General features: G+C 43.6%; 1 protein-coding gene across 4 annotated transcripts in view; it reads right to left on the reverse strand.

Moving 5' to 3' along the window:
• arid1b (AT rich interactive domain 1B (SWI1-like)) overlaps positions 1–13,201 on the reverse strand; it is a 210,638-nt gene extending 197,437 nt beyond the window's left edge. For 2 of the 4 annotated variants that reach the window (XM_039785162.1, XM_039785161.1), the window contains exon 1: positions 11,397–13,199. In XM_039785162.1, coding sequence (XP_039641096.1) covers positions 11,397–12,641 — 1,245 coding nt within the window. In that variant the 5' untranslated portion in view covers positions 12,642–13,199. Of the gene's footprint in view, positions 1–11,396 lie in introns of all 4 variants that reach the window. The other 2 variants (XM_039785163.1, XM_039785164.1) reach the window with 2 other exon arrangements.
• Positions 13,202–14,628: the final 1,427 nt, after the last annotated feature.

The raw sequence follows: 14,628 nt of genomic DNA on the forward strand, positions 1-14,628 counted from the left end.
GTGTGTGAGTGTGTGTGTGACTGGAGAATGGGAACAGACTTGCAGCAAAGCAGGACGCGTCCCCTTTCCCAAGCCTAATTTAGGATTCAATTACAATACTCTTTAAAAAGAGTCAACTTCGCAATTAATTATTTTAAGATTAGCCTGACAGTAATGGGCCTCCCACCGACGCCAGCCAGCACACGACTGGGTGCCTGCATCCCAGGACCACTGTCTCTCTACATATATCTATACACCTTGCTCCTTATCCCCTTCCATCTCTACCTCTCCCCTTCACACTCTTCGCCTGCCGTCTCTCCATCTTCCTCTCCTGAGGAAAAGATAGATAAATCTTCCTAATCCTGACCTTCATTCCCTCGTACTGTCCTTTGCTTTTCTACCTGCTCTCATTGCTGCGTTACACTTTGTTTCTTTTCTTCTTCTTGTTTTTTCCACGTTACTTTGCGTCATGCTCTCATCTCCTTGGCGGTTGCTTCAGTACAGCGGGCTGCTTTCTACGAGCCACAAGGGCCTTCACTCCCAACCCCAGGAGAAGCGGACGGATGAGCCCAACAACAATGTGCACATGCTCCACCCGTACACACATTCGCATACACAAACGTCTGTCACCGCTGCTGCCAAGCGTAAGCGGAAAAACATGCCGCCCTCCTCCACGCGCTTTGATTGGAGCCAAGCGAAGCATTTTTTTTCTCCCCCTTCCTCTCTGCCGCTGCTGCTTTTCCTCCCACCCGTCACCACTACTACCCCTCCACCCAACCCTGTTTTTTTTTTTCTTTCCTCGTTTCGGAAATGAATGTCATCATCCATCCTCTTTCTCCCTCCGCCGCAACTCCGCAGTCACCCCCGGGCAAACCTCAGCTGAAGCCCCTGATTCTGTTTATTTAAATATTTGATATGTAAGCAGTCATAAAATAAATGTCAGAAGAGGGAAAGGGAATGGATATGCGGGGTGTGGGGAAAGAGGCCATTATGGGTAATGGTTTCTGATGTACGGCGCGGCCCCCACAGTGACCCCCTCAACCTCACCATACAGACAAACCTGCACATGATGGAGCAGAAAGACGCTGGAGCAACAGGGGAATAGATGGAGCGGGGGCATGTGCAGTCTGAATGTGTTTGTGTGTGTGTGCCACGAAGGCAGAGATGCAACAGCTACACACACACACACACACACACACACACACACACACACACACACACACACACACACACACAGTGACACACTTGTTCGACTAGCGATATAGAAAATAGGCCCTCCCATGCACAATTGACTTCTAATACATTGTATACTCCTCAAACCATCCATTTACCTGGAATTGCAATTCCAGGGGCCATGAAAGCAGCACTTTACAAGCACTTTGCAAAATACCTTAAAAAACCTCCAGCCTCTACAAATGCTCTCTCTCACTAACTGCCAATTCTAACATGTCTGTTAAAGTGACAACACAGCCTTCTTCCCTGGTATATTAAACATTGCTTTATTGACTTGCCAGGATTTCCATGTTGGACACAAGACCCGGCACCTACTGTTTAGACACCCCACCGCCAATACCATTACAAACACACACCCATCTCTCCGACTGCGTGGTCACGTGTGAGTCTCCCAGCTAGTGGCACCCAAAGGATTACACGGCTGTGACAATTTCAACCAAGAATTGATAAAAAAAAAATAAAAAAAATAGGGAGCTAGGAGGGGTGAATAAATCAAGCGCAGGAGCTGAGAAAGAGAAAGAGAGACAGAGTAGGAGAGTCTCTCGGTGAACAACCTTGAATTTCTCCTTGATGCTGAGATGCTAAAATACTGCAGATCAGCAAAAAAAAAAAAAAAAAAAATTAAGAACAAAAATCATCACAAAAAGTTCATTAGCGCTGATGGTATATCGGCTTGGCATTTCAGGGGCTTTTATTCTCAGACCTTTGCCTAACGAGCTCCCTGGCCACACCAAAGGGCTGCTGGAGGGGGAGTGACATCACATCAGAGGTCAAAAGTCAAAGAGAGGTGTTGCCGGCTGTTGAACTCGGTCATCTCTAAATGCTCAAACGTGCCGAATCCCCCTGTGACTTTCCCATCTGTCAGCACGCAGGAATGTCACGCATGTCATGCAAGGCCACACACACTACAGCTTTGCCTTACAATGTACATAATTATATAACATGCATCTTAACCATCATAGAAACACCACAAACCCCACTTGTAAGCTTAATACCCATATCCACACACACATAAGCACATTCCCATAAGACACATATACACACATTTAAACATTAGAACCGCCCCTATTTACATATAACGCATTCGTAATACAATGATGTACACACATGTACGCACATCTACATTCATGACACGCACACATCCTCACGTAAATTGATCACAAAACTATAACTGCTTCCCTCACACACACAAAAATACTAACCTTTCTATTACATCAATACACACACCTATAATCACCTCCTACACACCCTTCCTAATGCACACTTTTCCGCACATATTATATATATATATATATATATATATATATATATACCACACACACACACACACACACACACACACACACCCTACCTAATCTCCCTCTCCCCTCCACAGCACTCCCCCCCCCCCCATTACCACTAATTGGCCCCACTCGTTTTTTTCCCCCCTGCTATAATGGATCCATTCATCTTTACTACTTAATGAGTAGGCACTGTAGTCACCAGCCAAGGTCACCCACAACTAGCATCCAAAAGACAAAATGACAGAGACTTGGAAACAACAGTAGAGAGAGATGGAGAGGTTGTTTATGCTTCAAAATACAGATGAGAAAATGTGAAACTGCTGAAGTTTCCACACATGACTCTGCTTTTGGAATGTAGCCAATGTGTAAAAAAAAAAAGTTGCAAAATGTCTGGGAGCTGTGGGAGTCTGCAGTGTCCAACGCAAACCACAACACACACAGGGAATTTCCAAAGACAGACTAATTAAAATACCCGTTATGCGAGTGAAAACAATGGATCCCTCAAAACACAGCTGAAAGCGCAGACTCGCACAAACCGAGCTGTAAATATAAAAATGTATTTTTTATTTTTCCAAAATGCAGTAAGAGCCTCTTCCCCAGCTTATGCACACATAATTATGAAAACAATCACTCCGACTGTCTGCACAGAATCCAGCCCCAGCGGGTGAGAGGGCAACATGTTAGCCGCCTCAACTACCATACAACATCTAATTAACACTGAACACTATACACATATTTGTCCAATGGTTGCTTTGTATTAATTTCTGTGCAAGTTACTACTGGAATAATTGGCCTCATTGCTTAAAAAAAGAACACACAAATACATTTAATGCAAAATTGTGGCTATTTTGTTTGTTCATAAAAGGCCTAGGAAACCTATTCTCATATTCCCATACTAACACTGGAGTAAATCTGTTTAGACTGAACCCCAACTTCCTCAAAAGGAAAAAGTAAAACACGACAGCAGGGTCTTTATAAGTCTGAGTCCAATAAATTGTTCCCAAATCAAGTCTCTACCCACTGAATTATTAGAAGTTCTCACAGTACACAGCAAACTGTTGACACATGCACTCGGAGGCCAGCAGGTCAGACAAGACAACAATACTTTCACATTTTGTAACGGTGTGAGCAATGTAAGCTGTCAGCCTTTTGCCTAGGGTAGAGCAGAGGAATGTTTCAGGTTCAAGCATCATAATTTGTCCCGGCGAGTCATGCCAAAATCTGACAACCACCCAAGTATTTCCGTCAGAGGACTGTCATTGTGTTGTAGTTCCTCTGTTTAGTCTCATGGAAGCAAAAGCAGTCATGTGCTCCTGCAGCGCTGTGGCGATCAGCCCGGAACAGCAATGTTTGTAAATGGGACAGTTGTCTATGGATTATGTTAATGTGGTATTCCACACTTCCCTCTGGCATGTGTCTGACATTACAGTAACCTTTGTACGTTTAGCCAACAGTGACTATAGATGTTCATTGAGTAGGGAGATACACGCGTGCATGCACTTAGAAAACACACACACACACACACACAGGCACAGTTGCACGGGGCGATTAACTGTGAACAGCGAATATCTGCTCTTGTCAACCGTATTGATATCCTTTGGAGGACTTAACATCTAAAAGAAATAAGACATTTTAACATCAAAGTTCACTTGTGTTGTCGATATCTAATCCAGTTCATCCGGTTTGTGTCAGAAGAGTGGCTGGAATGTAGAATACAAGTCTGGCCATATCAAAGAGGTTCATAATGAAAAAAATACCCACACAAACAATCTGTACTCCACACCCAATGCAAGACTTTATAATCACATTTCTAACATAACCCCTTTCTCCCACATACAGTATCTCCAGTGTTTGTGTGTGTGTGTTTGTGTGTGTGTGTGTGTGTGTGTGTGTGTTCACTGTGCATTATGTGTTTGGAGGAGGATGTGGTGTGAATTTGCTTCCTTAATTGCGGAGATAAAATGTATCTAAATTAGAGAGGTAGGTAGCGTTCAACCACGAGTGTTCTATTGTGATCAGTGTCTATAAATCACCAATACTGTACATTCACACACCAGCACTGTTCTCTCTCTCACACACATATACACACACACACACACACACACACACACACACACACACACACTTTAGGTTTGGTAAGAAAGGAAAAAGATGAAAAAAAAATACATTGTTGACCAGTCAAGAGATATACACAGGGGTGTGTGTGTGTGTGTGTGTGTGTGTGTGTGTGTGTGTGTGTGTGTGTGTGTGTGTGTGTGTGTGTACAAGTGTGTGACAGATAAGGACAAAAAAAAGTAAGTGAAACTAGAAAAGAGATAAAGAAACGACCCAAAGAAACAGACAAAACTCATCAACAGAAACTCGGTGCGTCGTCCGTGTCCCATCGTTTTTCTATTTTTGTCTCTCTGTGCTTCACACACCACAGACAGCGACTTGCTGGTGCTGTTTGGTTGTATTCTTTTCTTTTCTTTTTTTAGCTGAGCAAATGGTCTCACTGTGCCAGCGCTGATTAGGATCAACTCAAACCAAACAGCAAGACGTGTGACTGGAGTGCACAGTCTACAGTCTGGAAACAGAGAGGAGTGCAGATGCTTTGATGTGTAAAGTGACGGATGATGGTGATGGTGGTGATGATGATGATGATGATGATGATAACGATGATCATTTTCTCACTGGCTGGTAAGAGGAGGAGAGGATGGTGGCAGTTGGAAGTTCATACATGAAGTCTCACACACACACACACACACACACACGTCAACATTTCAATCAACAAATCAAATGTGCTAATTTTGTTATGAGCAGATTATTTAGTCAGCAGACTAAACCAAAACCTAAAAGATAGAAGAAATTATAATACCAGAAATTTTCAATGAAAAATAAAGCTTCTAAATTCTTATAAAAAAAACTCCCAAGATAATCTGCCAATTATCCTCCTCTCTTCTCTTTTGTTCAGATTAACCACCAGACCATTCGTTTTATAATATAGAGAGGAAGGAGTTGCAGAGTTTGGTTGTATCTAAAAAATGTCATGCTGACTCTTTGAATTTGCATTAATTGCTGCAATCACAAAACTATTAATTTCTAGGTGGACTGACCCATATGTTTCCCATTTCCTCTTCTGTTGGCCAGAGAGGAGAGAAGGGAAGTGAAGGCAGCAGTTGCTGTAAGCAGGACTGTGTTTCAGTAGTGGCCCACAGATCTGTTCAGTATAGTGTATAAATATTCAATAGGACTGTCTAAATACCTGTGAACTGACTGCTGGTCCCTTGGGAGACCTAGCTAGCTACTGAGAGCCAGGGACATGAGGCAGATAAAAGTGGAAAGACCGTATTTAGAGAGAAAACACAGAAAGAATAAATAGAGATGGCTGCGAAAGTGAACGCAAACTGTATAGTATTGGGCACTGTCTGTTTAGTAAGTATATAGTAACAGCAAAAAAAAAAAAAAAAAAAAAAAAAAAAAAAAAAAAAAAAAAAAAAAAAAAAAAAACCCCCCCCCCGCGGGAAAAAAAAAGGGGGGGGGGGGGGGCGGGGGGGGGAAGGGGGGGGCGGCCGCCCCCCCCCCCCCCCCCCCCCCCCCCCCGCCCCCGGGCCGGGGGGGGGCCGGGCCCCCCGCCCCCCCCCCCCCCCCCCCCCCCCCCCCCCCCCCCCCCCCCCCCCCCCCACACACACACACACACACACACACACACACACACACACACACACACACACACACACACACAAACAACAAAAAAAAAAGTGAGGCCAAAACTCCGTAAACACTTCTTTTTCCTCGCAATGTTCACAAGGATAAAGCAGGGTGAGATCCAATGGGAGAGGATTTGAACTATGCAGACATTTGCCAGAGTTCAGATACTGATTCTCTCTCTCTCTCTCTCTCTCTCTCTCTCTCTCTCTCTCTCTCTCTCTCTGAACTCGGCCAGGCCCATTCCTCAGAAGTCAGCAGCCCTCCATGTGACTCACTTCAAATATCACCTACATTACATCTTTGGCCTTCCTATACTCTCTCTGTTTACACAGAAAAGACAGCAGTAATGCAAGTAGATTTATGCAAATAATGACATATTGAAAGAAATTTAAATTCAATAAAATATCACAAAAAAGACACAAAACTGAATAAATTAATCAAAGAAAATTTAGATTTTTTTTTTACTCAACACAATTCTGCAATATATATTCACAGGAATGCATTGGATGGATAAATAATTACAAAAGCAACATTTTTACAACAGGAAAGTACAAAAATGTCATAGTTGGACGTACATGATCATTATGATAATGGCAATCATTTTTCGTTCTTTCATCGTTCAGGCTGCATAGCAGGCACTAAAGAACTGTAACAAATACTATTAAATTGTTGAAGGACTTCACTTATTTTTCTTGGAGTTGTATCTGTGTACAAAATTAACAGTTTTTTCAATTATACTCAGCTGATATATGATAGAAAATGTGACATTTCTAAGGTTTTCTTTGCTTTTGATGGAATGATTGCTATGGGGTCCATTGTGCTATTTGAGACACAGAGGAAGTAGTGGTGATACACCTGTTAGGTGCTGTATCCAACTCTTTACCAGACCTTTGATAAATCCTACAAATCCCAGAATGCCAGAGGACGCCTATAGTTTTCTCACATGGTAGAATCCACCACTGCTGACACAGACTAAACAAGGTTGAGACATAAAATGGACTATTAAATCAAATCCAAAAAGCCTTTAACTACCTCATCCACAAGGAAAAGTCAAATTCTCCCATATGCACAATTAACTTTCTTCCCAAAAATTGCTTTGGTTCAGATTCTTCTGCTCCCTCCTGACACCGGCAGTTCGGATAAAACAGAGCTGCGAAACAGCTGACACCAAATCAACGCACGCTTGCAGTAATTAAATCCTTTCTTCAGGGCATTTACACATCAACCTTTAACTCCAGGGGATGTTACGAGTGCATAGTGGAACCAAGAAAAAAATACAATTATTTTATTAAGCCAGCTAATAATACATGAGTATACGTCTAGTGATGCAACTGGACAGTGTATTTCTTTTTAATTCATATTATTTCAAAAAATCTGAATTAATTGGCGTTTCGTGGAAACCACATGCAGACCGGGGATAACCTCGGCCTGCCAATTACCTAAGCAGGCTCTGTGTTTCATCCAAGGAAGATGAAAAACGCTGCACGGGGTTCTTATCGGACGCAACAGAGCAAATTAAAATTTCACTCCAGTGTTGCTAATCAGCACTGCGCTGGCTAGCCAAGAAAGATATGTAAACAAACCAACATAAACAAACGACTGACAGGAGGGATCACAGAGCGAGAGATGGAGGGAGAGAGAGACGTTGTGAGAGGGGCAGGATTGAGGTTGGACTGCTTAGTGCTGACGAAGGGGCTTTAGCCTTCTCCTGCCCACACGCACACACACACACACGTGTCCATTTCCTGACCAGACCCCCCCCCCCCCCATGGGCTGTTTGTCCAATGCAAAACATGTACCATAAATTAAATTCCAGCAGCCACAGTCAAGCCCATCACTATGCACAAGGCTCCCTGAGATAGCCGCATAATACAATGTGACATTGATGCATTGCTCCTATTATAAAGTCTTTGTTCGTATCATGCTAATAATTCATAAGAGAGAAATGTAAACAGTATGCACTGGAGAGCACTGCGAGCAGAAATCATTTCAAGGTAAGCACATTACCAAGGATAGGACTGGGTCTCGTCTTTCATATGAGAACTACTGAGCTTTGATTTCAATTATTAAAAAAACAAAAGGCAAAACACTGAGCATAATAGTGATAAATGAGTGGAAACCCATTCATTTTTGTATTATTAGGTCAGATTTTAAATGAGTTGCTGCTGCAATTATCTAAGCAACAATACTATTTTCAACTTGCTAGGCCCTTATTATCTACTAATGAATTGTATTGTTCTCTGTGTGCATTGTGTGTTCTGATTAGTGGATAACAGACAGATCCTTGTTACACATATAGGTTGAGACAGAATATGCAGTTTCATTTATGATGTCAGCTCAAGTCATTAGGATTGCACATAGGCTGTTATATTACTGCTATAGGTACACACTGCACGTACACAAGGAAAAACACACATTTAGCACAACGGCCTGGATTTAAAGCAGCTGACTTGAAGATAAACACACATTAAGGCAGAAGGTCACAAACTGAACACTCAATATTTTTCTGTTAGACCTCAATCAAATAGGCCACTGTCATTTAAAAAAACTAGGACAATGTAATTGTGATGAGAGAGCAGTTTCAACACACACCTCCAAATAACATAGCTCACATATCTCTGTACACACACACACACACACACACACACACACACACACACACACACACACACACACACACACACACACGTAGGGCTCTGTTTTCATTTTGGTGAGTGGCCAGACAAGCAAGTATGAGGGGGGGAGACAACGGTGTAAATGAGGTGCACTCGTTTCGCTCACAGCTTGCTCCTGAAGAGAGGCGGTGGGGAGGGAAATTGAATTTGAAAGAGGGGAAACTGTGCCAACAGGTGACAGAGGCGTGCTCCCACCAAACGCACTCTGAAGTGAAGCGCAGTCATATCACGGCACCAATTTGGAGGCAGTATTATGCAGTACACCGCTCGCCTTTCTCACACAGCCTGTCAGTGCACAGGAGAGCAGTGCTGCCTCTCCAAATATGAATTAAACATAGGGCTTTTGTAGCTTGAATATATTGCTGCTGAAATGTTGGTAGAGTCAAGAAAAAAAACACAGTCACACATGCACTAACTCCTGAACTGGAAAACTAAGGAGAAAAAAAAACATTTACAGTATATAATGTTACATGTAAGATGTGTTTAGGGGGCTGGTTTGTTAGAATTATATTCACTAAAAAGAAATATAAATAGTATAAAATATGGCTCATATAACTGCTTATATATAAATGCTTTGACTGATGTGTGTGTCTGTGTGTGTGTGTGTGTGTGTGTGTGTGTATATATATATATATATATATATATATATATGCACATAATCAGCAATAATTACTGTAAGGAGGAGTAAGATTACTGTTGGTTTTCCAGTGACCATCTTTTCAGTGCATAATTTGATACAATCAATACCGCAGCAAACCCTCCCACGCTAAAACATTCACTTAATTTCTCCAGCATCCAACACAAATTGCCTTTGATTGAAACAATGTAGGCTAATGAACTGCTTTTGTTTTTTTTGCGAGAGGCAGACAGTATAAGCTATGCTTAACCACCTTACCCTCCAGTTGTCCAGATGTGCTACCCAGCAGTGCGAATAATTTAGTGCATCAAAAACAACCGCAGAATAATGTCCTTTCTGGAGAAACACTGTGTTTTTTGAGGGCAGAGTTCTGAACTGGCAGTGACTCCCTCCCCTTGCTGTAGGTCTGCACGCTATTGACACATCAGTGTTTCAGCACAGGGTTTGGGGGCACTCAGGGATCACTGAGTGTAGCCCCCCAAAAACAAAGGGAGGAATACTTCAATAATCACAATAACACTTTCTTCCCTCCCTCAGCTGTTACCACGGAGGTGCCCTCGAGCAAGGCATTCAACCTCCAGGTGCAGCAGTGGCCAACAGAACTCAGCTTGCAGGGGTTATTGTGTAAATGTGGTTGTGAATAAGAGGGATTCCAGAAAAAGTGAGTTTTTCCTTATATTTAAAAATATAAATGCACAAACTATTTTTTTATAATCTATTAACATCACAAGATACATGTGTTGCACAATTTCTCTAAATAGCTTAAAATTATACATTAATATCAACTAGAGCAAACAAAAATTTAAGATTATAACTCCACATGAATAACATTTCCTTTTTGTCATTTCTGAGCTGACATTGCAGTGTTTTTGTACATCTTCTCAGTGTGGAAACATTATGAGAATAATTATCTGGAGCAGCCTAAACCTTCATAAAACTTCAATTATTGCGTTGGACGGCCTCCAAGTGTGGAGTATTCCCATAAGATGTGAATGCAGCATCACTACAGCGCCATGGCCAAGGATCCCTGCAAGAATCCTCCTTATTTTTTTTCTAAGTGCAGTCTGCCCAGCGGGACCACAGGGAGCCAATCAGATGGCAGACTGGGTGTCAACTGCGAGCTGGGAGTACGAAGAGCTTTTAGCCAGTTTACCTCCACTATTCAAATTCCGAGCTGCATGGGAATAAACGAGGCGCACAGAAGCGCTCCAGCTAGATGCAAAGCGCACAGGAGAGGGACAGACGGTCTTTGCACGGACCGCGGTGTGTCCGTTTGGTTTTCCAAACCAGTTACACATGAAGAGATGAGAAATAGTACAGAACGTTGGCGTTTATAAAATGTATTCATGTACAGTTTCTATAGGAATATCTTGTACTTTGTTCGATGAGCGCCTCGAACACAACACGTCCTCTAAACAGGGCGTTTCGCAACGTGTCTGACACCACGTCGGCAGAGAGGTGAATCTGCACAACATAAATGTTGCTTTTTAAAATCCCCGATTATACATAAAAAAAATACGCAGAGTACACAAGAATATAAACTATAGAAATATAAGGATAGAAACACAGCATCTGATTTAGCCTATCAATTATTATAGCCTCATTAATTAGCCAATACATGAATCCGTTTATTTAGCAATAGCCTACATTTCTGCTATAAGGTTTTCTTCCCTTTTCCGGTCATGTTTCAACTCAGGCAGGTCTTATATCTAACATGTTTACACAAGTCAGAATTGCACATGTAGCTAATGGCCTTTCTTGTGCATAAAACCTCCTTGAAAAAAAAAGAAAAAAAAAAATATATATATATATATATATATATGTGTGTGTGTGTGTGTGTGTGTGTGGATTAACACCAGCGCTGATAAACCCAAGTTCACTGAAGTTTCCAAAACATACCTGTGTCCTGCCGAGGCCTTGCCCTCCGTTGCCTGAACTCATTGAATGAGGGTGGTTTCTTTGCTGCCCTGCCCAGCCGTGGGCCGTGGAGGCTCCGTACTGGGGCCCCACGTCTTTCCCCAGGCCCATGCCGGCTTGCTGCTGCGCCGTGGAGCCGCTGTAGTCTTGATATGCCCCGCCATAGCCCCGCATCATGGGACTTGGGGACGTCAGCAGTTGGTTGAGTGTCGGGGTGGCCCCTGAGGGATGCTGCTGCTGTGTTTGTCCTGGGAACCTCTGAAAGCCACCCGAAGCGGCTCCCAGGGGAGACTTGCCGTGGCTTGCTGAGGAGTTACTGCCCATCATCATGTTCCCAGGTTGCCGGCATCCGGCGGGGCCCATCATTCCGTAGGCCCCGCCGCCGTAACCCGCCCGGTACGCCGGGTACTGATTGTACTGGCTGTTGTGGTACCCTGCTTCGTGGGAGTTCTCCATGCTGTTATGTGCCGAGGAGTGCGTTATCCCCATCCCACTGCTTTGCTGCTGATGTCCGCCATGTTGCTCATAACAGGGCCTTGGACTGTAATAGTTGTTATTAAACTCAGAGTTGTTACTAGTTGGCCCCAAGTTAGAGTGTTCGTACCTGGTACCCATCATCCTCTCCGCGGGTTTACAGGTGAGGTCCCCCTCACCTTTTCCTGGCATGTGCTGCTGCTGTGGCTCCCCCTGGCCCCCCAACAGGTTCTCTTTGCCACCGTGGTGTTGGTGATCCATACCCCTGTCCCCACGGGGCCCCTGGCCGTTGTTGTTGGCGGTGTTGTTACTTTGGATCTGTCGCTGCTGATGTGGCGCAAACTGGCCGAATTGCGGCGGCGGCGGCGGCGGCTGCTGCTGCGGCTGTTGAGACTGAGGGGGATCTCCGCTCCCCACACATTTCAGCTTGTGGTTCGCGGTCAAACCCGTTTCCATCGAGGAAGAGGTTGAATTAGTCGAAGCCGAGGCGGACGTGAGGTTATGTCCATCTTTGTCGTGGCCGTCCGAAGCGTTGCGAGTCGTGGAAGTTGAATGAACCATGTTGAGCTCGTTTCGGCGGTGATGGTCTACATTATTCAGAGTCCCATCTCCGGCACCCAGCATCGGTCCAGTCCGCTGTACGGTCCCTCCTCCTCCAGATTTCCCCGAACTGAGCTCCGGACCCAAACCGCTGGACAATTTCTTATTTTTGTTATTAGTTCTAGTCGGAGCCGATGCAACTTGCGCAGCCATGGTCACTCCAACATCTCAGCACGCGCAGTGACAGCAAGCCCCGACCAGCCTTGCACACAGAGAAAAATACAAGAGGGAAGAAAAACACAAGCTGGGAGGAGAAAAATATATTCAGTCTTAAAGCAAGCTTTTGTTCTAGCGCTGGTGTTGCTGGTGAAATGGTGCGTCAGTGAGGCTTCATGTTGAAAGTTCCTCTGCCAGGTTTAAACGAAACTTTTTTTCTTCCCCCCTCCGCCTCTCCTCCATCCCGGTTCTCGGTAATATGTAGCAGCGTCTCCCGGAGCCCTTGTGGCCCAGCATGGCATGAGAGAGAGCGGGCTCTACCAGCTTATCCACCTCCAGGGCTCCGTCGCGCCTCACATGGAAAATCCGGACTGGAGTAGCGAGCCATTACGCATGCTGCATTTTGATGTTTCGGTGTTTTACGATGCTTTCAAGGTGGATTTTTTTTTTTTCAATTAAAAAAAGACACATTGATGGTGGCAGTATTTTTACATGACCCACATTTCCTTATTGACATTATGATATCCAGATTCCTTTTATTACTTGTACCTCAGACGGTCAAGGAATGACTCCCTTCATTGAGTTTAGAGTACATATTATTTCAAAAAAACAAAACAATAACCGAGACAGATTGGGCAATTCCAATTTACGCACGGACACTGCTCCTCCGGTCCACATGGATCCTTCAAATCAACACAAAAGCAGATGTTGAGTTTGCCCCAGCGATTTTCTCCGCAATTATCCAGATCTGTTTTTCCCTCTCCCCACCCTCTCTGTCCCTCGGCTCAAGCCAGTTCTCTGCAGCTCTGACAGGAGTCGGACACGCAACCACAAGCTGTGCGCAATAATGTTGCCATCGGAATAAGAATGTAATCGCACTTTATAGCAGCTATAATGTTGTAATATCTGCACCACAGAGTTCGTCCCCTACGTGCTCCAATCACTTATTTTCAGCCTGAAAAGGAGTAATGTTCGCCTTTCAACAAAGAACCATAGCAATCGAGTAATAAGAGGGAACCTATGGAAATATCACAAACTATAAACTACATCATATTCGTCGAGACTATTCGGTGTGATAGCAGATGAAAATTACCATTCAGTACGATTAGGTCACTATAAACTCACTGTAAGTCTCCATAGGAATGTTATATGAATATTATGAATATTAAAGCCATTCTTCATTAGGGTCGTATTTGAATAAAAGTCTACATTCTTTAATTTCCTCATTGGATTTACTTTGTCAGAGAGGAGCCTGTCTGAAATTATAATGATATATATATATATATATCATTATATAAAGAAAATCAACCCCAGGCTGCAGTGTAGCACCACACAAAACCAAAGTCTACAAGATATGCTATCCCATCAGTGGTATTCAAAGATGAATGTAAAATAGTGCTTAGTAAAGAAGCTGGGGTGTCTGTTGGGACTTGAATGAGCAGAGGGTCCGCTTTGATGAGATCAGATGCATTTGATCAACAGAGGGAGCTGTGGATGAAAGATGGGTGGAGGGAGGGGGGGGGTGGTGGCAAGAGAAGGATTTGGGGATGAGAGTTGTGCTGAGGATGGCCATGTTAATGATGATGACTTGTGGTGGCGGTGGGAACAAATGCGATGATGACAACGAAGATGATGACCATAGTAATGGTGATGACTAGGTAGTGATGAGCACATTTTTCTAACACCAAATTGTTGCTTCAGGTCACATATTGGTGAAACAAGGAGGCACAATTCACTCTGCCTTATCTGATAATTCACTATGAAGCCAGGTCCATGACAATGGGAAGACCCCTGCTGGAAATACAGTGTTAGTACAAGTCAGAGCTTGGAAAAGAACTAAACAAATCTTTAAAAAAAATACAAGCAGAAACACACCTTGTGTTTCAGTAGGACAGCAATGAGTGAGAGGGTAGGACAGACTAACTCTGAAATATTTATTGAACTACTTGTGTAACACAATGAAAACAATAAAACCACATTATTA

The sequence above is a fragment of the Perca fluviatilis genome, chromosome 20 (assembly GCF_010015445.1).
Source record: "Perca fluviatilis chromosome 20, GENO_Pfluv_1.0, whole genome shotgun sequence".
NCBI lineage: Eukaryota > Metazoa > Chordata > Actinopteri > Perciformes > Percidae > Perca > Perca fluviatilis.